Source organism: Dermochelys coriacea, chromosome 9, assembly GCF_009764565.3.
Source record: "Dermochelys coriacea isolate rDerCor1 chromosome 9, rDerCor1.pri.v4, whole genome shotgun sequence".
NCBI classification, from domain to species: Eukaryota; Metazoa; Chordata; order Testudines; family Dermochelyidae; genus Dermochelys; species Dermochelys coriacea.
Window position 1 is genome coordinate 58,003,069 of NC_050076.1, and position 25,237 is coordinate 58,028,305.

At 45.3% G+C, this 25,237-nt stretch overlaps 1 protein-coding gene across 2 annotated transcripts in view; it reads left to right on the forward strand.

The window, feature by feature from the left end:
• Nucleotides 1–25,237, forward strand: part of ZNF185 (zinc finger protein 185 with LIM domain) — a 128,186-nt gene that overhangs the window by 27,287 nt on the left and 75,662 nt on the right. For both annotated transcript variants that reach the window (XM_043491640.1, XM_043491641.1), the window contains exon 2: nt 17,381–17,459. In XM_043491640.1, the coding sequence (XP_043347575.1) occupies nt 17,435–17,459 (25 nt within the window). In that variant the 5' untranslated portion in view covers nt 17,381–17,434. The remainder of the gene's footprint in view (nt 1–17,380; nt 17,460–25,237) is intronic.

Genomic DNA, 25,237 nt, shown 5'->3' on the forward strand with positions numbered 1-25,237 from the left:
GAGAGTATGAGAGGTTGGTCGATCTCCACTCAGTGTCTCTCCAACTGGACCCTCTTATATGTCCATGGACTCAATGGGCTGGGTCAAGCAGCACTTTCAAACTGCCGCCCTTATATGCCCCTGGGCTCAATAGGCTGGGCCAAGCAGCACTTTCAAGCTGCAACCCTTATATGCCACGGGCTCAGCATGTCCCTATCCCCATTTTTACATTATAATTATACTGGTATTAATCCACTTGATGAGGAATCCCCCCTGTATTTTTGGGCACTACAGTGATCTTTAGTTTAGGTAAAAGAAGCAATGCTGCAGAGTGAATGGGGAAGCTAAAAACACAAAAGAGTAAAGTTCAGAGAGAAGCAACCAGTTTAACCATAAGTTATTTATTGAATAATAGTGATAACAACACAAGGAGAGCCTAAACCAACATAAGAGTTACATTATTGAAGATTACAAACGTCATATGTAGAAAACTATATCTGATCAAACAAGTCAGGCTTAGAAAATTATACCTGAGGTAGAAAATAAAACAGAGAGAGAGAGAGAGAGAGAGAGAGAGAGAGAGAGAGAGCTGGCATCTCACCCATTCTCTGAAGCTTGACCGGGTCGGGGTTCCCAGGTGATGGTGGTAGCTCAGAGTCCTGAGTGCTGGAGACAGGCAGAGCCCCCAGCACGATCAGTCAGGAGAAGATGAAGTCCCAAAGAAACTGATGCAGAGTTTGGATCCATGCATCAGAACACTTACTGGAGTGTGAGTAGGAGTTTTTGAAGGGAAAATACAATGGTTCAAGGGAGAACACTAGTTTTTTTTTATGCGTAAACTGATGGCTTAGGGGTTTTCTTTAAGCTAGACAATAGGAGCTGATCACTCTTGGCTATGGATGATGTTCCTTCCAGGGAGCTCACAATGCAATTAGGCTGCTTCGGTATTTTGGATACCAATCAAGGATTCATTACTAGAACTGGTCTGATAACTGCTGAGCTGGGTGTGTGCAGGCATAGGTTCATTAACATCTGGAGCAGAGATTCCCCCATGATGCAGTGCTTCCCTGCTTTTCTGGTCCAAGAGTTCAGTGCGGTTCTTTGTTCTCCATTCTGTATGCTAATAGAGATGCCTCCCTGTCCCATCTTTGATGCAGATGAAGCTAGAGTTGTTGCCTCTGTTCTCCATTCTGTATGCTAATGGAGATGTCTCCCTGTCCCATTTGATGCAGATGAGGCTAGGGGAGTTGCCTTTAATCTTGTCAGGAGAGGTCTAGGTGCGTCTTCCATTGCCCTTCACTGCTCTCCAAGTCTTTTCTCTGATTGGTTTTGGTTCAAGCAGAAACTGGAGGTGTGTGTCTACAGCTTGCTAATAGTTCTTCCTCTCCTGTGCCCTACAAATCTGGAGCTCAGACTGAAGGGTTCTAAAATAAGTTCCCCCAATCTCCTGGGCATGTCTCACAATGTAAGAGTTGTTTTGGAGGTAAAATACTTCTTACCAGGCATTCCCCTCCTGTAGAGACCCACAAAGATACTGCAGGGAAGCTGCTATATTGCTCTGACTCAGTGGTGGGCAACCTGCGGCCTGTGGGCTGCAAGCAGGCCGCTAGGGTAATTCCCTGGTGGGCCACCAGAAAGCTTGTTTACATTTGCATGGCCGCCCGAAGCTCCCAGTGGTTGCGGTTCGCTGTTGCTGGCTAATGGGAGCTGTGGGAAGCAGCGGTGAGCACGTCTCTGCTGCCCGCGCTGCTTCCCGCAGCTCCCATTGGCTGGGAACACTGAACCGCAGTCAGTGGGACCTGTGGGTGGCTGTGCAAATGTAAACAAACTGTCTGGTAGCTCATCAGTGGATTACCCTGGTGGGCTGCATGTGGCCTATGGGTCGCAGGTTGCCCACCACTGCTCTGACTCATGTAATATGGATGTCTTGTCTTCTTTTTTTTTTTTTTTTTTTTTTTTTTTTTTTTTTTTTACTATTTCCCATCACAGCAGCCACCTCCCATCACTGTCCTCTGGAGAGAGGACACTTGTCTTGAGGCCCAGCCTCTCCCCTGATGCCACTTCAGTTTGTAACATGCTGCCAATAGACATCCTCTCCTCCATATAACAATCTAAGCAATGATATTCTCCTCAGCCTCCCATGGTACATCCTGGACAACCAGGTATTCAAGAACAAGTCAGGGCTGAGTGCACATTATGACTGTTTATTCTCACCACATGATTCATCCTTATATTCTGCCCTGTGATGCTTTTTTTAGAAAGAGTTGCATGAGAATTGAATGACTTTCTACATTAGCTAACAACATCTTTGAATCTGTGGGACAGCACTGCTGGAAGTACCCACAATACAGTCAATGTGTCCACAAAAGCCATGCTGTTTTGGGTTCAGAATGGTTGCAGTTTTGCCCTGTGTCCGCCCTAACCGCGATTTACACAGCTATAGTCACAGTGCCCTCTGGGTACCTACCATTTCCTGGTTCTGCCACCAGAAGCTGTAACTCCTGGGAGATTTCAAAAGTTCTTCTAGGATACCTGGAGTGGCACAAGAGAATTATGGGAGAAAAGTTCACACTGCCATAATTCCCTGGAAGATCTCTTGTAAATCATCTGGTGTTGGCACTATTTCCTAGTCCATAGCTCAAAAGGGAGGCCAGGGGACATGCTCTGCTCTTCCTCTTCACTTAGCAGGGAGGGTTCTGCTGTTGAAAAGTAGTTATGAAAGGTGACTGTGGTGACTGGATGGAAGATATTTCAGAAGAGCCTATGGAGAGCTATCGGGGTAGCCGTGTTAGTCTGTATCCACAAAAACGAGGAGTCCGGTGGCACCCTAAAGACTAACAGATTTATTCGAGCATAAGCTTTCGTGGATAAAAACTTCACTTCTTCAGCTGCATGGAGTGAAAATTACAGATGCAGACATAAATATACTGACACATGAAGAGAAGGGAGTTACCTCACAAGTGGAGAACCAGTGTTGAAGGGCCAATTCGATCAAGGTGGATGTAGTCCAGTCCCGATAATAGATGAGGAGGTGTCAATTCCAGGAGAGGCAAAGTTGGTTTTGTAATGAGCCAGCAACTCCCAGTGCCTATTCAAGCCCAAATTAATGGTGTTAAATTTGAAAATGAATTTTAGTTCAACAAAGGAGATGCTGTAGTCATAATGAACAGGTCAGATTATGAACAGGAGGCTACCAGGCAACTCTCCAACACCACATTCTACAGGCCACTGTCCTCTGACCCCACTGAGAAGTACCAAAAGAGAGCACACCATCTGCTCAAGAAACTCCCTGCTACAGCATGGGAACAAATCTACATGGATACATCCCCAGAGCCCCAACCAGGGGTATTCTATCTGCTACCCAAGATCCATAAACCTGGAAACCCTGGACGCCCCATTATCTCAGGCATCGGCACTCTTACAGCAGGATTATCTGGCTATTTGGACTCTCTCTTCAGACCCTACGCTACCAGCATTCCTAGCTATCTTTGAGACACCACCGACTTTCTGAGGAAACTACTATGATCTTCCTGAAAACACCATCCTGGCCACCATGGATGTAGAAGCTCTTTATACCAATATTCCACATGAGGATGGACTACAAGCTGTCAAGAACAGTATCCTTGATGAGGCCACGGCACACCTGGTTGCTGAGCTTTGTGACTTTGTCCTCACCCACAACCATTTCAGATTTGGAGACAACTTATACCTTCGAGTCAGTGGCACTGCTATGGGTACCCGCATGGCCCCACAGTATGCCAATCTTTTTATGGCTGACTTAGAACAACGCTTCCTCAGCTCTCATCCCCTAGTGCCCCTCCTCTACGTGCGCTACATTGATGACATCTTCATCATATGGACCCACGGGAAGGAGGCCTGTCAAAGTTCCTTCCCCATTCTGAACTCTAGGGTACAGATGTGGGGACCTGCATGAAAGCTACCTAAGCTTACTTTTACCAGCTTAGGTTTAAACTTCCCCAAGATACAAACTATTTTACCTTTTGTCCTTGGACTTTCGCTGCCACCACCAAACGTCTAACACCGGTTATTGGGAATGAGTCCGTTCGGAAACGTCTTTCCCCCCAAAATTCTCCCAAATCTTACACCCCCTTTCCTGGGGAAGGTTTGATAAAAAATCCTCACCAATTTGCATAGGTAACCACAGACCCAAATCCTTGGATCTTAAGAACAATGAAAAAGCATTCAGTTTCTTAAAAGAAGAATTTTAATAGAAGAAAAAGTAAAAAGAATCACCTTTTGTAAAATCAGGATGGTAAATACCTTACAGGGTAATTAGATTCAAAACATAGAGAATCCCTCTAGACAAAACCTTGTTACAAAAAGACACAAAACCAGGAATATCCATTCCATTCAGCACAGCTTATTTTCTCAGCCATTTAAAGAAATCAGAATCTAACGCATATCTAGCTAGATTACTTACTAAATTCTAAGACTCCATTCCTGTTCCGTCCCCGGCAAAAGCATCACACAGACTGAGAGAGAGGCTTTGTTTTTCCCTCTCCCCAGCTTTTGAAAGTATCTTGTCTCCTCATTGGTCATTTTGGTCAGGTGTCAGTGAGGTTATCCTAGCTTCTTAACCCTTTACAAGTGAAAGGGTTTTTCCTCTGGCCAGGAGGGATTTTAAAGGTGTTTACCCTTCCCTTTATATTTATGACAAGGCCCTTGAAGAATTCCACCTGGATTTCAACAATTTACACCCCACCATCAACGTCAGCCTGGACCAATCCACACGAGATCCACTTCCTGGACACTACAGTGCAAATACGTGATGGTCACATGAACACCACCGTCTACCGGAAACCTACTGACTGCTATACTTATCTACATGCCTCCAGCTTTCATCCAGGACACATCACGTGATTCATTGTCTACAGCCAAGCCCTAAGATACAACCGCATTTGCTCCAATCCCTCAGACAGAGACAAACACCTACAAGTTCTTTATCAAACATTCTTAAAACTACAATAACCACCTGGGGAAGTGAGAAAACAGATTGACAGAGTGAGACGGGTATCCAGAAATCACCTACTACAGGACAGGCCAAACAAGGAAAATAACAGAACACCACTGGCCATCACTTGCAGCCCCCAGCTAAAACCTCTCCAGCATATTATCAATGATCTACAGCCTATCCTGGAAAATGATCCCTCATTCTCCCAGATCTTGGGAGGCAGGCCAGTCCTCACTTACAGACAGCCCCCCAATCTGAAGCAAATACTCACCAGCAACTACACACCACACCACAGAAACACTAACCCAGGAACCAATCCCTGTAGCAAACCTCGTTGCCTGCTCTGTTCTCATATCTATTCTACAACACCATCAGAGGACCCAACCACATCAGCCACACCATCAAGGGCTCATTCACCTGCACATCTACTAATGTTATATATGCCATCATGTGCCATGTACATTGGCCAAACTGGACAGTTCCTACGTAAAAGAATAAATGGACACAAATCAGACATCAGGAATGGTAACACACAAAAGCCAGTAGGAGAACACTTCAATCTTCCTGGACATTCTATAACAGATTTGAAAGTAGCTATACTTGAACAAAAAATCTTCAGAAACAGACTTCAAAGAGAAACAGCAGAACTAAAATTCATTTTCAAATTTAACACCATTAATTTGGGCTTGAATAGGCACTGGGAATTGCTGGCTCATTACAAAACCAGCTTTGCCTCTCCTGGAATCGACACCTCCTCATCTGGTATTGGGAGTGGACTACATCCACCCTGATCGAATTGGCCCTGTCAACACTGGTTCTCCACTTGTGAGATAACTCCCTTCTCTTCATGTGTCAGTATATTTATGTCTGCATCTGTAATTTTCACTCCATGCATCTAAAGAAGTGAGGTTTTTACCCATGAAAGCTTATACTCAAATAAATCTGTTAGTCTTTAAGGTGCCACCAGACTCCTTGTTGTTTTTATGGAGAGCTAGAAATTGTCATACAGCTCCCAGCACTCACGATCAGCAAGGCATCCATCACCACTGCCTGGCAGGCCAGCTCTGTGCTGCACTCACAGATGAGCCTCACTGGGTGGAACACCACTTTTGTGTGCAGACCATGAGCTCAGAATCCAAAGGGTCACAAACCATACACAAAGCTGAGGGCAATATTGCAGCACCAGACAAGCATGGGATTTGCTGCAACAAACAAAGATCCCTCTTATGCAGAGCTGTGGGTATTCAGCTCTGGGGTTTTGGTTCAGTCCATACAAAATACCTCAGCATCAATATTCCCTCTATATTTTGACAGGCCGTGTGTGCAAAAAATTTCTTCTCTGCAAATTGTTGTGCTTCTGTGCAAATTTTTGTGTGTGCGGTGTTTCGTAGTGTGCTCGGGGTTTAGGATCTGTGTGCATGCACACATGAGCACAGCTTAGAGGGAACAGTGCTCAGCATTGATTTGTTTTTCCCTTCCCTTCCTTGCTGAGTTCAGAAGTCTGAGCCTCCACTGCAGTGACTGATAATGTGCCTAAGGTGGGGCAGGGAGGAGAGCTGTTCTAGCTGGTCTCAGAGGGCAGGTCTACACTACTGCCTAAGTTGATCTAACTCACGTCACTCAGGAGTGTGAAAAAGTCATTCCCCCGCTCCCCCCCCCCCCCCCCGAATGACACAAATTTTGCACAGTTCACACCGGTGCTATATCGGCGGGAAACGCTCAACCGTCAACATAGCTTCCATTTCTTGCCAAGGTGGAGTAATTATGTCGACAGGAGAACACTCACCCAATGCATAGTGCGTCTTCACTGGCCATGCTACAGTGGTACAGCTGTGCCACTGTAGTGCTCTACTGTGTAGACTTGCTCAGAGCTTCAGCCTCTGTGACTGTGGCTTGAGTACACAAATTTGCACAAGTTTTTATAGAGCTAGCACCAGTGATGAGCAGTCAAAATCTCAACCGGTTCCCTGGTCACCCCACAAGGGGGTCATGGCTCGCCCCCGCCCCCTGGTACTCCTGCTCTATCCAACCCCACACGTTCCTTGACGCCCCTCCCCTGGGACCCCTGCCCCATCCATCCCCCTCCCCTGTCCCCTAACTGCCCCCAGAACCACGCAGGAGGATCTTGAGGGCCACTAGTGGATGCCGACCGCGCCCCACCCCTAAAAGTCAGAGGGACCTGCCGGGGGGCAAGGTGGAGAATCCCGGCGGTGCTTACCGGGGTGGCTCCCAGGAAGCATCCGGCAGGTCCCTCTGGCTCCTAGAGGTGAGGTAGCATAGCGGCCGCTCTCCCCACTGATCGCATCTAAAGTGATGCCTTAGGCACCGACTCCTTGGGTCCTCTGGGGCTGCAGCACCCACGGGGAAAATTTGGTGGGTGCAGAGCACCCACCAGCAGCTTCCCACGCCGTGCCCAGTCCCAGCTCACCTCACCTCCGCTTCGCCTCTGCCTCCTCCCCTGAACACGCCACCCCGCTCTGCTTCTCTGCCCCCACCCCCGGTTTCCCGCAAATCAGCTGTTCGTGCGGGAAGCCAGGGAGGGCTGAGAAGTGAGAGGCGGCTTTGCACTCAGGCTCAGGGAGGTGGAGGCAAACTGGGGCGTGGAGCGGTTCCTCTGTGCCCCCTGGGTTACCTGCTGCGGTGCAGGTGGCCCTCCTTGCGCCCCCTCGCCCCAACTCCGCTCCACTCCACCTCTGCCTCCACCTCCCTGGGCACGAGCGCAAAGCTGCCGCTTGCTTCTCAGCCTTCCCAGGCTTCCCGCACGAACAGCTGATTCGCGGGAAACCTGGGGGGTGGTGGGGGTGGAGAAGCAGAGCAGGGTGGTGCTTTCAGGGGAGGAGGCGGAGCGGAGGTGAGCTGGGGCCAGGCGGAGAGCTGCCGGTGGGTGCTCTGCACCCACCAAATTTTCCCTGTGGGTGCTCCAGCCCCGGAGCACCCACAGAATCGGTGCCTAAGGCATCACTTTTGGCCGGTTGTTACATTTAGAAGTCCTTTTAGAACTGGTTGTCTCGCAAGGTTCTAAAAGGGCTTCTAAATTTAACAACCAGTTCCAGCGAACCGGCTCCAGCTCACCACTGGCTAGCATGCTAATAATAGTCATGTGGCCATTGTGGCATGGGCAGGGGCTGGGCTCGTTGCTCAAGTCCAAGCCTGCCTACCCTCCCAAGTCCAAGATCGGGTGGCCAGCCTGAGCCTCTTCCCATGAGACGCCATTCACATTGCTAGTTCTAGCTCGCTGGCTCAAGCTGAGCTAGCACCAATCTGGCTGCTGCATTGGGAATCACCCCTCCTAATTGCAGTGTCAATAGACTCTAAGCTTGTCTACATTGGAAAGGGTGTGCTGGTCTAGCTAGTGGAGACGCAGCTTATCCCGGCAAAAGAGTGCTGTTAATGATGTAGCTTATACCACTTCCCAAATGAAATAAGCCATGCTGGCCAAAGCTCTCTTACTGTCTATACTGCCATAAGCTGGTGTAACTGTGTCTAAACTAGAGCTTTTGCCAATGTAAAAATGTTGTAACAAAATCTCATTTCAAGTCAACAGTACTAGACCAGCAAATGGTTCTAGTGTGAACCTGGGCCAAAGCTGGGATTTTCAGAAATGAATTAGTGACTCCAATGGGCCAACACTGAGTGCTTTTGAAAACCCCATCCTAAATCTCGAACTCTGATCTCTGAAGAAACTTTGAGCTCCAGGTTCAATAGCTACAAGTGATGGAGAAAATGCTTGCAAAGCACTTTGTTTTAAAGTCTAATTGTCTCTTCGTTGAAGTCCAGATGCATCACGTGTTGTATTAATGGAAAGGGATCTCAAGCTGATTTGATTTGGAAGTTTTTGATAATCACCTATAAAGAGATATGAGGGAGGTGAGTGGAAACAGGAAGGAAGAGGAGGAGTATTATCAGGTGAGACTCTAAAGCATTTTTCCTGATTAAAAATTTGGTGTTTGTTACTCTGTCCGTCTTTCAGATTGCCTTGGGGAGTCTCGTGTATCTCTATTTATGCTTGTTTCTCTAACACAACTGTCAATATCTCCATCTCAAACTGCCAGTCTATCTGCTGAGAATCAGTGTCAACAAAGAGTAAAGCAGGAAGAAGAGGTTTTCAGTTCAGTTCCAGCAACTGCTTGGTCCTTGTTGTGTTCATTCCACCATGGATGGTCTGGATCTATTGTGCCAATTACTATAGTATTGAGGTGTTAAATACAAGAAGTATAATTTCTGTCCAGTTATGGAGCTCCTGATCTGCCCCTCCCTTGGTTAGGATATATTTCTGTGATCATGTTGGGGGATGATATCTAAGCAGAGGATAAAAGTTGTTGGCCTCCATTAATAAGGATGGTGAGTCTTGTGTTGTGCTCTAAATTAATCAAGTCAGGGACTCCTTCTTTCTCCTGAAGAAAAAGCCTATTGTGAACCTACTGCAGAAAACTGGCAATGTGGCTGCTTCACTATGGACCCTAACGTTCACAATGTTCCCACAGAGCATCTAATTCTCGGTGGGTGCAGAAGCACAGACGGACCTGAGGTGACCATGCCCTAGCCCAATGGCTCTCAACCAGGGATACACATACCCCTGGGGCTATGCAGAGGTCTTCCAGTGGGTACATCAACTCATCTAGATATTTGTCTAGTTTTACAACAGGCTACATAAAAAGCACTAGCGAAGTCAGTACAAACTAAAATTTCATACAGACAATGACTTGTTTATACTGCTTTGTTTACACTAAAACGTAAGTACAATATTTATATTCTAGTTATTTTATAATTATGGTAAAAATGAGAAAGTAATAGTGTGTTGTGACACTTTTGCACTTTTATGTCTGATTTTGTAAGCAAATAGTTTTTAAGTGAGGTGAAACTTGGGGCTATTCAAGACAAATCAAACTCCTGAAAGGCATACAGTAGTCTGGAAATATTGAAAGCCACTGCCCTAGCCCATAGAGGCCTCTGGAGATGATTCAGCTTGAAGTCAATCTTACCATAGATCTGAAATTGTGTAGAAACCCAGAGTAGCTCTCAGAGTTCTGGTGTGATATATTCTCTTAGAAAAAAGAAAAGGAGTACTTGTGGCACCTTAGAGACTAACAAATTTATTAGAGCATAAGCTTTCGTGAGCTACAGCTCACTTCATCGGATGCATTTGGTGGAAAAAAACAGAGGGGAGATTTATATACACACACAGAGAACATGAAACAATGGGTTTATCATACACACTGTAAGGAGAGTGATCACTTGAGATAAGCCATCACCAGCAGATGCATTTGCTGTAGCTCATGAAAGCTTATGCTCTAATAAATTTGTTAGTCTCTAAGGTGCCACAAGTACTCCTTTTCTTTTTGCGAATACAGACTAACACGGCTGCTACTATGAAATTCTCTTTGAAGTGTCCCACTTAAGAGAAGAGCCACTGTGACAGATTTTCATTACCAATCTACCTGGGGCCACAGGATCTTTTTGGGGAGGAGATGACGAGGCACACCAAGTGTCTAAATTTTAAAACTTTATTGATAAAATAACAGCACAGAGTGTTGGGAACACTCCCACGTCACTCGGGGAAGAAAGAAAGCATTAATGTCCCAAGCCCTAACCCACTTCCATACTCTCACACGCATGACCTAGACTGGCCAAGTCTGGGTGTAACGTCAGAAGAAGAGTGTGGGAGGGAGGAAGGTGGATGGGAGTGCTGTCCTGGGCCCAGGCCATCCAAGGGTCTGATGTGCTCTCCGAATTGCTCCAGCTCTCAGGAGAGTCTTAAGTCCTGGGCTCCTTTGGGGGTGTTCCTGGTGCTCTTTGTGCCAGTCCAAACCAGCTTTCTGTGGTCTCTTTCCCTTTCCCAAAACACCTTGGCTTTAGAGACACCTGGCTCGGTTCCCCATCTTGTTGTCTTGTCTGTGTTTTTAGACTCTGCAGCCCTGGGCTTTGTTTTCTTCTTCGCTGGCCTTGCTGTCTTGAGGTGCATGTCTGTGCAGTTGGATTTTCTTTCTCACGGCTCCTCGGGCAAGCCCCCGTCTTTCTTGGCTCGCAGCCAAATGTTGACTTTGAGTTGCAACCTTGGGCTGGCTGGGGCCAATGTCTTATCTTCGGATTGAGCTAGCTGAAGTATTGAATTAACTCATTCTCTGCTCTTTTCTTCTTTCTCTCCCCCCCTCTCTCGGCCTCTCGTGATCTGCAAAGGAAACTTCCACTCCCTACTCCCTTTGACCCTTCCCAATATGCCTTGTGATGCTTGCAACAGTGTTAGCCACATACAATGCTGATCTGCCTTCCTTGGAGACTCCCGGGGGGGGCATTGGGGTGTGACACCACCCCATGTTCAACAATACAATGGTAAGCTTCAGGTGTCAAGGGAATCTGCTCTCCAAGTCCCCTGTTCAACCAGGTGTTTAAGCACATGTGTAGACTCAGTGAAGTCAACACGACTAATGTGCTTACTGAGTCAGGGCTCAATTGTTAAACAGCTGCACAGGCTTCAAGGCATACTGGACTCACCTCTACACCTAGATCTCCAAATAGCGGCCATAAGTGCTACTCAGCCTCAATTTGCAAGGAGGCAGAACTCTTCCTCTCAGATATAGAGCTTGCCATTATGACCCATGTCTTTGTCATCTCATGATGCACTCTATCCAGGAGTGACTTGTGGAGGCCAAGTTAAAGCTCTAACATCTGGAGATGCTGTGTATCGTGTGTCTGAGGCACTGCATGGATCCTATTGTGCTCTGGCACTGGTAGAAGACTCATTTATACTTAACAACCCCAATTGTGCCTTGGCATATCCTTCCTAGGATAGGTTCCAGAGTAGCAGCCGTGTTAGTCTGTATTTGCAAAAAGAAAAGGAGTACTAGTGGCACCTTAGAGACTAACAAATTTATTAGAGCATAAGCTTTCGTGAGCTACAGCTCACTTCATCGGATGCATTTGGTGGAAAAAAACAGAGGGGAGATTTATATATACACACAGAGAACATGAAACAATGGGTTTATCATACACACTGTAAGGAGAGTGATCACTTAAGATAAGCCATCACCAGCAGCAGCTGTTAATTGTATCAGTTTGCAAATTAATTCCAATTCAGCAGTCTCTCATTGGAGTCTGTTTCTGAAGCTTTTTTGTTGAAGGATAGCCACTCTTAGGTCTGTAATCGAGTGACCAGGGAGATTGAAGTGTTCTCCAACTGGTTTTTGAATGTTATAATTCTTGACGTCTGATTTGTGTCCATTCATTCTTTTATGTAGAGACTGTCCAGTTTGGCCAATGTACATGGCAGAGGGGCATTGCTGGCACATGATGGCATCTATCACATTGGTAGATGCGCAGGTGAACGAGCCTCTGATAGTGTGGCTGATGTGATTAGGCCCTATGATGGTATCCCCTGAATAGATATGTGGACAGAGTTGGCAACGGGCTTTGTTGCAAGGATAGGTTCCTGGGTTAGTGGTTCTGTTGTGTGGTGTGTGGTTGCTGGTGAGTATTTGCTTCAGATTGGGAGGCTGTCTGTAAGCAAGTACTGGCCTGTCTCCCAAGATCTGTGAGAGTGATGGGTCGTCCTTCAGGGTAGGTTGTAGATCCTTGATGATGCGTTGGAGAGGTTTTAGTTGGGGGCTGAAGGTGATGGCTAGTGGCGTTCTGTTATTTTCTTTGTTGGGCCTGTCCTGTAGTATTCAAAAACCAGTTGGAGAACACTTCTATCTCTCTGGTCACTCGATTACAGACCTAAGAGTGGCTATACTTCAACAAAAAAGCTTCAAAAACAGACTCCAACGAGAGACTGCTGAATTGGAATTAATTTGCAAACTGGATACAATTAACTTAGGCTTGAATAGAGACTGGGAATGGATGAGTCATTACACAAAGTAAAACTATTTTCCCATGTTATTTCTCCCCCCCCACCCCACCCCCCACTGTTCCTCAGATATTCTTGTTAACTGCTGGAATTAGCCTACCTTGCTTGTCACCATGAAAGGTTTTCCTCCTTTCCCCCGCTTGCTGCTGGGTATGGCTTATCTTAAGTGATCACTCTCCTTACAGTGTGTATGATAAACCCATTGTTTCATGTTCTCTGTGTGTGTGTATAAATCTCCCCTCTGTTTTCCACCAAATGCATCCGATGAAGTGAGCTGTAGCTCACGAAAGCTTATGCTCTAATAAATTTGTTAGTCTCTAAGGTGCCACAAGTACTCCTTTTCTTCTTCCTAGGATAGAAATTCCACACTAAAAAATAGTCCATTTGTCCCCCACCACAAAGCCTGGAATTACAACCTGATAGCTGAGAATTATCTTGGGAGGCTCTTCCTATGTGGATTGCAGTAGTCAATGAAACATGGTCTGACCACATGTCTGCCTCAGACCAGGAGTGGGGTTTGGTACTAGATCCTGTTTGTGTTTACTGTCCCATTTCTTGCAATGCACTCTCCTGCAATAGATTTTTTGCTTTAGAAAAATCTCATCATCTCCAACATGTCATTCGGAAATCTGCTTGGAATTCTTCACTTGGGTGGTGTGGCCCTTTACTGAGGCTCTAGAGACTGTACTGCCACTGACCCTGACCCACCACTCTCAGCATGCTTGTACCTTATTAGGCCATAACGAGCCTGTCAAGGAAGGGCAGGGCTGGCTGCTGCTGTGTGAGTCACGGTTGGAAAAACAATGTGTGGGAACCACTGTCAGTCCCACAGAGCCAGCCCTAATGAGCACCATCGACATGCCTAAACACCTGTCTGCAGAGCCAGAAATACCAGTGGAGCATAACCATTTATGGTGGACTCTCCTACGCTGATGTGAATGGAAAGATAGAGAAGCCTGATAGATTAGGTAGTAGGGTTGGCCAATGTGCAGTTTCAGGCATCAGAACTGTGTATTTATTCACATGTCCTTTGATGCCCGCTGACACTCCTTTAATTTTGGGGCATGTTGTTAAAGTCAGATAAAGTTGGGTAAATAAGAGGCTAATAGTATGGCTGGATGATGTGCCAGCTGTGTCTAGGGAGGAGTCCCAAGCAAAATTCTGGGGCTCAGATTCTCAACACTGCTGTGGCCCCATTATCTGCCATAAAAGACTCTCTGTACAAGCACTGCAGAAGACAACTGTAAACTGTTCTCTGAGGATGCCTTCGTGAGCCTTTGGATAGGGCATGTGGGGCTATGATGATGGGAGGGATGTGCTGGGGGTGGGGGCACAGCTAGGAGATTTCAGGTAGCACTGCAGTCCAGGGAGGATGCCCCTAGAACAGCCCAAGATTGGGAGGGTGCAAAGGAAGCTTAAAACCACCATAGCACCCCACACTCCCTGGGCTGAGAGTTCCATGCTGCTCACCTTGCTGGATCTTTTTATGAATCCAATTTGCATGATTCTAAAATTGATTTGTATTCCATGGAAAGCTCTGCTTCTCTGTATTAAATGCCTGCTTTGTCCTCTCATTTACACTAGCTTATGTATGTATCAACACTCCAGATTCTCAAAAACACTTCACTAAATTACTTCTGTTTTAAGGCTATCACTAGAGTTGTCCAGGAAATGGAAATTGCTTCCTGCGAATAATTTCATATCAGGACAAAAACTCAGAAACATGATATTTTTTGCAAGGAGGGATTTCCAGAAAAATTCTGTTTCAGGAGAACCAAAATAAATTTTTTCAGCTAGCAGACCATCTTGGGGATCCAACCAACCTGGGGAGCTGGACAGTTCACAGGCAGTGCCAGCCTGGGTACTTGCTTATCTGGTTTCCATTGAAGCTGTTGATGAAATTGATGCATGTTGATTCTGTCAAATCAGGCAAAACATTTTCGACTAGCTGTAGCCATCAGTCTATCAATGCCACTGCTTTTAACTCAATGTGGATCAAGGGCAGCATCTGACCATTGGGTAGAGCTGGGTGCAAAACAGTTTCCTTCAAATATTCAAGAGTTCAAAATTTGTTCTCAACTTAAATCAAGATGAAAAGTCAAAATCTCAACAAAAAAAATTGCAATCTAAAACACTGAAAAATGTTTTGGTTTGGGTCTATGGAAGCATTTTATTTTGAAAATTTCAAACTGTTTCATTTCAATTTTGACTTTTTTTTTCTTTTTTCCTCAAACTTGACTCTGACTCAAGAACAGTTTTAGTTTTGGCAAGTTAGCCTCTTTCAATGAAAAATGATTCATCCAAAAAATTTCCAACTAGCCCTACCCTTGGGCTAGTTCCTTGCCACCATTTTTCCCTTTGTCCCTGTTCCTGGGTTGTTTTATACCACACAGTTACTGCAGGAATAGGAAATAACTTGTTCACAACTAGAAGGAAGAAAGAAATGCATCAGAGCATCTGGCATATCGAAGATTAGATTTGAAATACTTTATGGTCATCCATAATAGGATTATTGTCCTTGTTCTGTCTCTGTCCCCTTGTGAGTCTGAGGTGGAAGGGCCTCAAGAGGGCTGGTCTGGGAAGGATGGGGGCAGGAGAGGGCTGTCTATATGCCGTGGGAGTTAAACAAGTATTCTAGAAGGGAGAGGTTGAGCAAGTGAATGGAACTTGAGAGCAGGAGTTGTCCTGAATTTATTGCACTTCGGTTGTGTTCCAGAATTCAGTGCAAACTAGGAGGGAAGTTGGATCTGCAGAGAGCAGAGGTGGTTATTTAGCTTCCCATGTGCTAAGCAAAGGGCGAGGACTTTGCCAAGCAGTGATGCCGTGAGATTAGGACTAGGCATTTTTAATGGGAGCATGGTTTCTATGCAATATTTCAGAAACAAGCCACCCACAGGTAATAATAACTTAACTTCATATTCATGCAGCATCTTGAAGATTCCCAAGCACTTACAGACTGCACACATACGGAGCACTTGCCTGGTGCTTAAACACGGCTGCTTCTGGGGAGAAATACACAGCTATCAGAAGCAGTGGCACAGGACAAGACTTTAGGACAAGAAGTGAAAAATTCTTCTCTCTTGTAATGTTTTCAGAGGGGATTTAGACAGGCAGTGTACAATTAACCAAATTGGAATTTGGCCAGGACACTCACACTAATCCGAGTCTGAATCAAAATGCATGGTATGTCCAATGACTTTTCATGGCCAGGACTTTGGTATTGTATTTCATAGGAAAGGTGACACCTCCAATAGCAAAATACTTCCTAGCTTCTCAGTTGGCATGTTGGTTCAGACTAATTCAGATGCCTCAGAGAATATTGCTGCAGAGGATTACACTCAAAGTAGAAGCTCATCGTCATGCAAATCCCAAAGGGACATAGCATCCTTGCAGGCTGAATGCCATGGAGATTGATCTCTAGCTCGGTCTTTCAAGTGGTCTGGCTGGATATTCGGATTATGTCCATCATTGGTAATCTTACTGCATCCCTGAAACTTGTGATTTCCCTGGGATCTCTGGCCATGTAGCAGCATTCCTTGGTAAATATACTTTGGAATTCTTTGGTCTTTCATTGTAATTATATGTCTATACCAAGAAAGCCACTGAACCCGAACCAGTATTGATGGAGATGGTTACTGGGTCCAGCTACAAATACTCTCGTTGCTGGTCTTGTCCCTTAATATGGAGCAGATGACGAAGATGGTGACTATCACAAATGTCAGTGTGCCACTCTTCAGCAGCCACGTTTCATTGCTGGACAATAGATCTGGTATAACTAAGGTTCTATAGATCCACAGCTTTGTAGCTGTCATGATGTCCCCACAGAAGCTGCTGAAAGGCCCAAAACATGACAGTACTTCCTGCTATACAAGAAGAAGAAGAAGAAGAAGAAGTCCTTGCATATCAGCCGGTAGGGACTATAGATCTTTGGATGAAAGAGACTATTAATTGTCAGTCATTAAGTCATTTACACACTTGTAAAAGAAACAAGAATGTGTGTATCTATAGGCTAAGGTTACTACAGCTTGCTATCTGCTTGTGAGGTCATTAGGCAGGGAACAGGAATTGTCAGCTCTGCCTGGAAATGTGATGTTGCTTTAAAAGAATGTCAGTATTATATCAACATCAATATGTGTCTTGCTGTCTGTCTTGTCTGAATGGTTCCAGGCGTATGACCCTGAAATGCCTCTTCCTCCACTGAGCCTGGATAGGCATGTCTGCCATGACTAGACTATGGAGTTAGTGGACCTGAGCATGAATCCAAGTGGGTTTACCCATCTTGGTCCTGCCTCAGCACAGGGGGATGGACTAGATGACCTCTCAAGGTCCTTTCCAGAATGACATTGCTATGATCCTTTAATTCTGAACGACTTTTCACTTGGATCCATGAGAACAGTGATGGGAAAGACTCCAGTTGGCCAAGAAGATGAAATAAAATAGATGGGAAAATAGACCTTCCCGTCTCTCGTTTCTGCCAGTGTGGTATTGCTGTGATATGTAATTCACACACTCATCCAGATCCTTCCTGGAAACCATTTATAACTGGAGCAATAATTTGAGTTTCTCCCCCTTTTTCATTTTTTCAGGTGGACTCATTGCCTTGAACTGGGAACTGAAGTAGAAGAAAATTTGAGAAAACCATGATGTCTCTTGGTGTCAGCAAAGGTAATTTATCTTGCCCCTGCCCTTGCTTTCCTTAAGATCATACTATTTGCTCTCTTAGATGAACTCAAATATGATTTTCCCCCATTCCAGTGTATGATGTCTGAAATGTCATTGGTCCTATTCTTTCCTCTCAGCATTACTCAAGAGATTGTCATGTATTTACTTTCCACAGAATTCTGTGTGTTTGATATTTCACTGGGGTAGAACTGTAATGCCTACAAAGATCGAGAAAGGTGGAAAACTAGTAACCTCCAATGCGTTTCCGGGTGAACAAAACAAAAATGTAATCAACCCTCTACTGTCCTGGCTGACACAGAAGGAGTGTATAAAATTCTTATTGGGGCAACATGTATCCCATGACTCAACAACAGAATCCACCCCTTCTCCAGAATCTGAGGGTTCATATTAAAAATAATCATAGATTCATAGAAGATTAGGGTTGGAAGAGACCTCAGGAGGTCATCTAGTCCAACCCCCTGCTCAAAGCAGGACCAACCCCAACTAAATCATCCCAGCCAGGGCTTTGTCAAGCTGAGCCTAAGGACAGAGATTCCACCACCTCCCTAGGTAACCCATTCCAGTGCCTCACCACCCTCCTAGTGAAATAGTTTTTCCTAATATCTAACTTAGACCTCCCCCACTGCAATTTGACACCATTGCTCCTTGTTCTGTCATCTGCCACCACTGAGAACAGCCTTGCTCCATCCTCTTTGGAACCCCCCTTCAGGTAGTTGAAGGCTGCTATCAAATCTCCCTCACTCTTATAGAATCACAGAACTGGAAGAGACCTCGAGAGGTCATCTAGTCCAGTCCCTTGCACTCAAGGCAGGACTAAGTATCATCTAGACCATCCCTGAAAGGTGTTTGTCCAACCTGCTGTTAAAAATCCCCAATGATGAAGATTCCACAACCTCCCTAGGCAATTTATTCCAGTGCTTAATCACTCTGACAGTTAGGAAGTTTTTCCTAATGTCCAACCTAAACTGCTCTTGCTGCAATTTAACCCACTGCTTCTTGTCCTATCCTCAGAGGTTAAGAAAAACAATTTTTCTCCCTCTTCCTTGTAACAACCTTTTATGTACTTGAAAACTGTTATCATCCCCTCTCACTCTTCTCTTCTCCAGAATAAACAAACCCAATTTTTTTCAATCTTCTCTCAGAGGTCATGTTTTCTAGACCTTTAATCATTTTTGTTACTCTTCTCTGGACTTTCTCCAAGTTGTCCACATCTTTCCTGAAATTTGGCACTGAGAACTGGACACAATACTCCAATTGAGGCCTAATCAGCACTGAGTAGAGCAGAAGAATTACTTCTGGTGTCTTGCTTACAATACTCCTGCTAATACATCCCAGAATGATGTTTGCTTTTTTTGCAACAGTTACACTGTTGACTCATATTTAGCTTGTTATCCACTTGACCTCCAGATCCCTTTCCACATTACTCCTTCCTGTCATTTCCCATTTTGTATGTGTGCAACTGATTGTTCCTTCCTAAGTGGAGTACTTTGCATTTGTCCCTATTGAATTTCATCCTATTTACTTCAGACCATTTCTCCAGTTTGTCCAGATCTTTTTGAATTTTAATCCTATCCTTCAAAGCACTTGTAACCCTTCCCAGCTTGGTATCATCCACAAACTTTATAAGTGTACTTCCTATACCATTATTTAAATAATTGATGAGGCTGTTGAACAGAACTGGACCCAGAACCGATCCCTGTGGGACCGCACTGTTTATGCCCTTCCAGCATGACTAAACCACTGATAACTACTTTCTGGGAACAATTTTCCAACCAGTTATGCACCCACTTTATAGTAGTTCCATCTAGGTTGTATTTCCCTAGTTTGTTTATGAAGAGGTCATGTAAGACAGTATCAAAAGCCTTACAAAAGTGAAGATATACCACATCTACCATTTCCCCCCTATCCACAAGGCTTGTTACCCTGTCACAGAAAGCTATCGGAGTTGGTTTGATATGGTTGGTTGGTATGAGGTTGGTTTGACATGATTTGTTTTTGAAAAATCCATGCTGACTGTTACTTATCACCTCATTGTATTCTACGTTTTTGTAAATTGATTTCTTACTTATTTTGCTCCATTATCTTTCTGGTTATAGATGTTAAGATGACTGGTCTGTAATTCCCCGGGTTGTCCTTATTTCCCTTTTTATAGATGGGCACTGTATTTGCCCTTTTCCAGTCTTCTGGAATGTCTTCCGTGACTTTTCAAAGATAATCTCTAATGGCTCAGATATCTCCTCAGTCAGCTCCTGGAGTATTCTAGGATGCATTTCATCAGGCCCTGGTGATTTGAAGATATCTAACTTGTCTAAGTAATTTTTGATTTGTTCTTTCCCTATTTTAGACTCTCTGATACTCGTTCATTTTCACTGGCATTCATTATGTTAGACGTCTAATCGCCAACAACCCTCTTGATGAAAACTGAAACAAAGAAATCATTAAGCACCTCTGCCATTTCCACATTTTCTGTTATTGTCTTTCCCCCCCCTCATTGAGTAACGGGCCTACTCTGTCCTTGGTCTTCGTCTTGCTTCTAGTGTATTTGTAGAATGTTTTCTTGTTATCCTTACTGTCCCTAGCTAGTTTGATTTCGTTTTGTGCCTTGGCCTTTCTAATTTTGTCCCTACCCACTTTTGTTGTTTGATGATATTCATTCTTTGTAATTTGATCGAGTTTCCACTTTCTGTAGGACTCTTTTTTGAGTTTTAGTTCATTAAAGACCTCCTGATTAAGTCAGGGTGATCTCTTGCCATACCTTCTATCTTTCCTATGCACTGGGATAGTTTGCTCTTGTACCCTGAATAATGTCTCTTTGAAAAACTGCCAACTATCTTCAATTGTTTTTCTGCTTAGACTTTGCTTCCCATGGGATTTTACCTACCAACTCCGTGAGTTTGCTAACGTCTGCCTTCTTGAAATCTAATGTCTTTATTGTACTGTTCTCCCTTCTACCATTCCTTAGAATCATGGGCGCTACCATTTCATGATCACTTTCCCCAAAGTTGCCTTCCACTTTCAAATTCTCAACCAGTTCCTCCCTATTTGTCAAATCTAGACCAGCCTCCCCCATAGTAGCTTTCTCCATCTTCTAAAATAAAAAATTGTCTCCATTACATTCCAAAACTTGCTGGATAATCTGTGCCCTGCTGTGTTGTTTTCCCAAGAGACGTCTGGGTAGTTGAAGTCCCCCATTATCACCCAGCCATGTGCTTTGGATGATTTTGTTAGTTGTTTAAAAAAAAAAAAAAGCCTTTTCTTCCTGGTTTGGTGGTCTGTAGTGGACCCCTACCATGACATCACCTTTGTTTTGTACCCCTTTTATCCTTACCCAGAGACTTTCAACAAGTCTTTCTCTTATTTCTATCTCAACCTCAGACAAAGTGTATACATTTTTAATATATAAGGCAACACCTCCTCCCTTTTTTTCCTGCCTGTCCTTCCTGAGCAAGCTGTACCCTTCTATACCAATATTTTAGTCATGTGTATTACCTTCTCTTCTGCAGACTAAATAAGCTCAGTTCCCACAGCCTCTCCTCATAAGTCATGTGCCCCAGTCCCCTAATCATTTTCGTTGTCCTCCGCTGGCCTCTCTCCAATTTGTCCACATCTTTTCTGTAGTGGGGGGCCCAAAACTGGATGCAATACTCCAAGTGTGGCCTCACCAGTGCCCAATAGAGGGGAATAAATGTAATATAGAGGGTAATGATGTTTCTCACCATTACAGGTTGTGAAAAAAACCTGTAAAATGTGAATCAAATGTGAACAGATGCAGCTTTCATTTTCCTGAATCTACAGGCAGCCTGAAACTAATAGTTTGGATAACCTAATTTATCTCAATGAAGCAACTGATGTCACTTTTAATAGTAATAATAATAAAATAATAATAGTAGCTCCCAAAGTTCTTTACAAAGGAGTCAGGATCATTATCCCCATTGTACATATGGGGAAACTGAGGCACAGGGAGGTGAAGTGACTTGCCCAGGTCATTCAGCAGGCCATTGGCAGAGCTGAGAATAGAAGTCTCGTCTTAGCCCCAGTTCAGTGCTCTAGACACTAGGCCTACACTTTCAATTTTTAAGCATTACCCTTTAAAAGTGAAAGTATTCGTTCCTCTCTGACAGTAACTTGTTTACACACACAAGTTAACTAGACTGGTATACCTAAAGTGGCACAACTCCCTAGTTTGGATACAGTTATGCCATTAAGAAAATGCTTATACTGGTGTAGTATTCCCATGTGGGAAGGAGGATAAGCTATACAAGTATAAGATACTAGTATTGTTGTGTCTAGGGTTACCGGATGTCTGGGTTTTCCCAGCCACGATCTCTTTTTCGATTCTCTGTCCAGGAGGATTTTTCAAATAAGAAGCAATATCTGGGATTTTTGTGGAGCAGAGGTTATAGCTCAGAAAGAGCTCTTCCCATGCCCCGATTGATCCACTCCACTGCAGCCAAAGCTGATCGGTCCATTCCCCTGCAGTCACAGCTGCTGGATTCCGCCTACCCAGGCCCCAGCCCTGGGGAGGGGTAGGAGCCCACAGGGAAGCACTGATTGACCGCTGGTGCTGTGTCCTTGGCTTGCGACAGCCACCCTGCCACCATGACAGAGAGCGACACTGCCTCCCACCACGTGATGGAGGCTGAAAGTACCCCTGCCACCATGTGCACCTCCCCAAATACACCACACAGTACATATGCACCCCTCCTGCACCCCCAAAATACGACTATCAGTACATCCACCAGCACCTCCCCAAATACACCTGCTAGTACACACGCACAGCTCTAGCACCTTGCAAATACCACACCCAGTACACCCCCATTCCAGCACTTCCCCAAATACCCTTCCCAGTACACACGCACCCCCAGCACCCTGCAAATACCCCTCCTAGTACACATGCACCCCCTAGCACCCCTCAAATACTCCTCCCAGTACACACACATTCCTCCCCCCCACACCCAAATACCCCTCACAGTACACATGCACCCCCCCAGCACCTACCCAGATACCCCTCTCAGTACACATGCACCCCTCCTGCACCTCCAAAATACGACTATCAGTATAACCCCCCAGCACCTCCCCAAATACACCTGCCAGTACACCTTCTCCACCACTGTTCCCTCTAATTTTTCTCATGCATGAGCGGAATGAATTTTTTTATGTGCACCAATATAGAAGTGATGTGTGACACATCACCTTCAAATTGGTGCACATAACAAAATTCATGTGGTGAGGGTGGGGCTGAAGGGTTCAGAATATTGGGGACTCAGGGCTGGGGCAGAGGGTTGTGGTCTGGGGTGGGGGCAAGTAGAGGGCTCCGGCTGGGAGTGCAGGCTCTGGGGTGAGGTCAGAGATGAGGGGCTCAAGGCTGAGGTGGAGGGTTGGGGTGCAGGGGTGTGAGGGCTCCGGGTGGGGGTGCAGGTTCTGGGCTGGAGATGGGGATGAGGGGCTCAGGACTGGGGCAGAGGGTTGGGGGGGATGAGGGCTCTGCCTGGGGGTGTGGGCTCTGGGGTGGGGCTGGGGATAAGAGGTTTGGGCCCTGTGGCTATGGTGGGGAGAGAGGACTCCCCCCAGCCCTCTCTCCCTGCAGCAGCACCTTGGCTGTGGGGAATCATAGAATCATAGAATATCAGGGTTGGAAGGGACCCCAGAAGGTCATCTAGTCCAACCCCCTGCTCAAAGCAGGACCAAGTCCCAGTTAAATCATCCCAGCCAGGGCTTTGTCAAGCCTGACCTTAAAAACCTCTAAGGAAGGAGATTCTACCACCTCCCTAGGTAACGCATTCCAGTGTTTCACCACCCTCTTAGTGAAAAAGTTTTTCCTAATATCCAATCTAAACCTCCCCCATTGCAACTTGAGACCATTACTCCTCGTTCTGTCATCTGCTAAAAGGAAGAGGCACCTCTCCCTGCCATGGCAGCTCCATGGGCTGGAGCCATAGGATAGCCACTTCTCCCGTGGCCGTTGATGGGCTGGGTTGGGAAAGGGGCACCTCTCCCCTCCGCAGCACTAAGCATAGAGGGAACTTAATCCTGCACCCCCAAAATAACCCTTCCAGTACACATGCACCAGTCCCACACCCCACGAAATACCTCTCCCAGTACACATGCACCCTTCCAGTACCTCCCAAATACGCCCCAGTACACATGCACCCCTCCTGCACCCTTCAAATACCACCCCAATACACAACACTCCTCCCACAGCCCCCAAATACTCCTTGCAGTCTGCAGCACCTACCCAAATACCCCTCCAAGTATACATGCACCCTTCCTGCACCCTCCTAAATACCCCTCCCAGGACACAAAGACCCCTCTGAGCACTTCCCCAAATACCCCTGACAGTATACACGTACCCCCTCCCAGCACCTAGAATAATAGAATCATAGAAGATTAGGATTGGAAGAAACCTCAGGAGGTCATCTAGTCCACCCCCTGTGCTCAAAGCAGGACCAACATCAACTAAATCATCCCAGCCAAGGCTTTGTCAAGCCGGGCCTTAAAAACCTCTAAGGATGGAGATTCCACCTAGGTAACCCATTCCAGTGCTTCACCACCCTCCTAGTGAAAGGTGAAACCTCCCCAAATACCCATATACCTTCTCCCAGCACCTCCCAAAAAATACCCCTCACGGTATATACTCACCCCTCCCACAACCCCAAAAAACCCATCCCAGTAGACATGCCGCCTCCCAGTACATATGCACCCTTTCAGCATCCCCCAAATACCCCTCTTATTATATCCCCCATTACCCCCTCTGACGTGGCAGTCCATATGTTTTATGGAAATATGTTTATATGTCTGAATATGATGTAACTGGAATATGCTTTGTGCAAAAAGTCTCTTGTAAGGTATCATTACAAAATTTATAATCTACTGAGTGTGTTCATCCTATTTGTATTTGTGTATCATTCTTGTGTTTGAAGCTAGAAATATGAAGTAGTACTCTGAAGTCCTATTGTAAGTATGCAAAGTGCGAGCCATTATTGGTGGTTTAGAATCTTGATGGCTCCCATTGACCAGGACAACTGATTGTAAATGGCTCTGTTTACTTGTAAGCCTTCCTGTGTTTACGTGAGTCAGGCTGGAAAGAATGGAGACTGGGGTCTCACAGGACATGTGACCATGTCACCTGGTACTGGAATCCATCTTAAACCTGGTGCTTTTCCATTAGAAGGAGGGGTGGGGACCCAGAGAGTCAAAAGATTCCTGCCTATGTCAAAGCCATAAAAGGGAGGTGGAACAGAACAAAGGGGGTTGCCAGTTATGAGAAATCCCCTAGTTACCACCTGAGCTGGAAATAACAAGAACTGTACCGGGGAAAGGATTGGGCTTAGAGTGAGAAGGAGTCTAGTCTGTGAAAGAAGCTTATTGGAACATCTCTGAGGGTGAGATTTACCCATATTCAGTATCTTAAATGTATTAGGCTTAGACTTGTGTGTTTTGTTTTATTTTGCTTGGTAACTTTGTTCTATCTGTTATTACTTGAAACCACTTAAATCCTACATTTTATACTTAATAAAATCACGTTTGTTTATTAATTAACCCAGAGAAGTGGTTAATACCTGGGGGAGCAAACAGCTGTGCATATCTCTCTATCAGTGTTATAGAGAGCGGACAATTTATGACTTTACCTTGTATAAGCTTTATACAGAGTAAAACTGAATTATTTGGGGTTTGGATCCCATTGGGAGCTGGGTGTCTGGGTGCTGGAGATAGGTAACCTACTGAGTGGTTTTCAGTTAAAACCTGCAACTTTGGGGTAT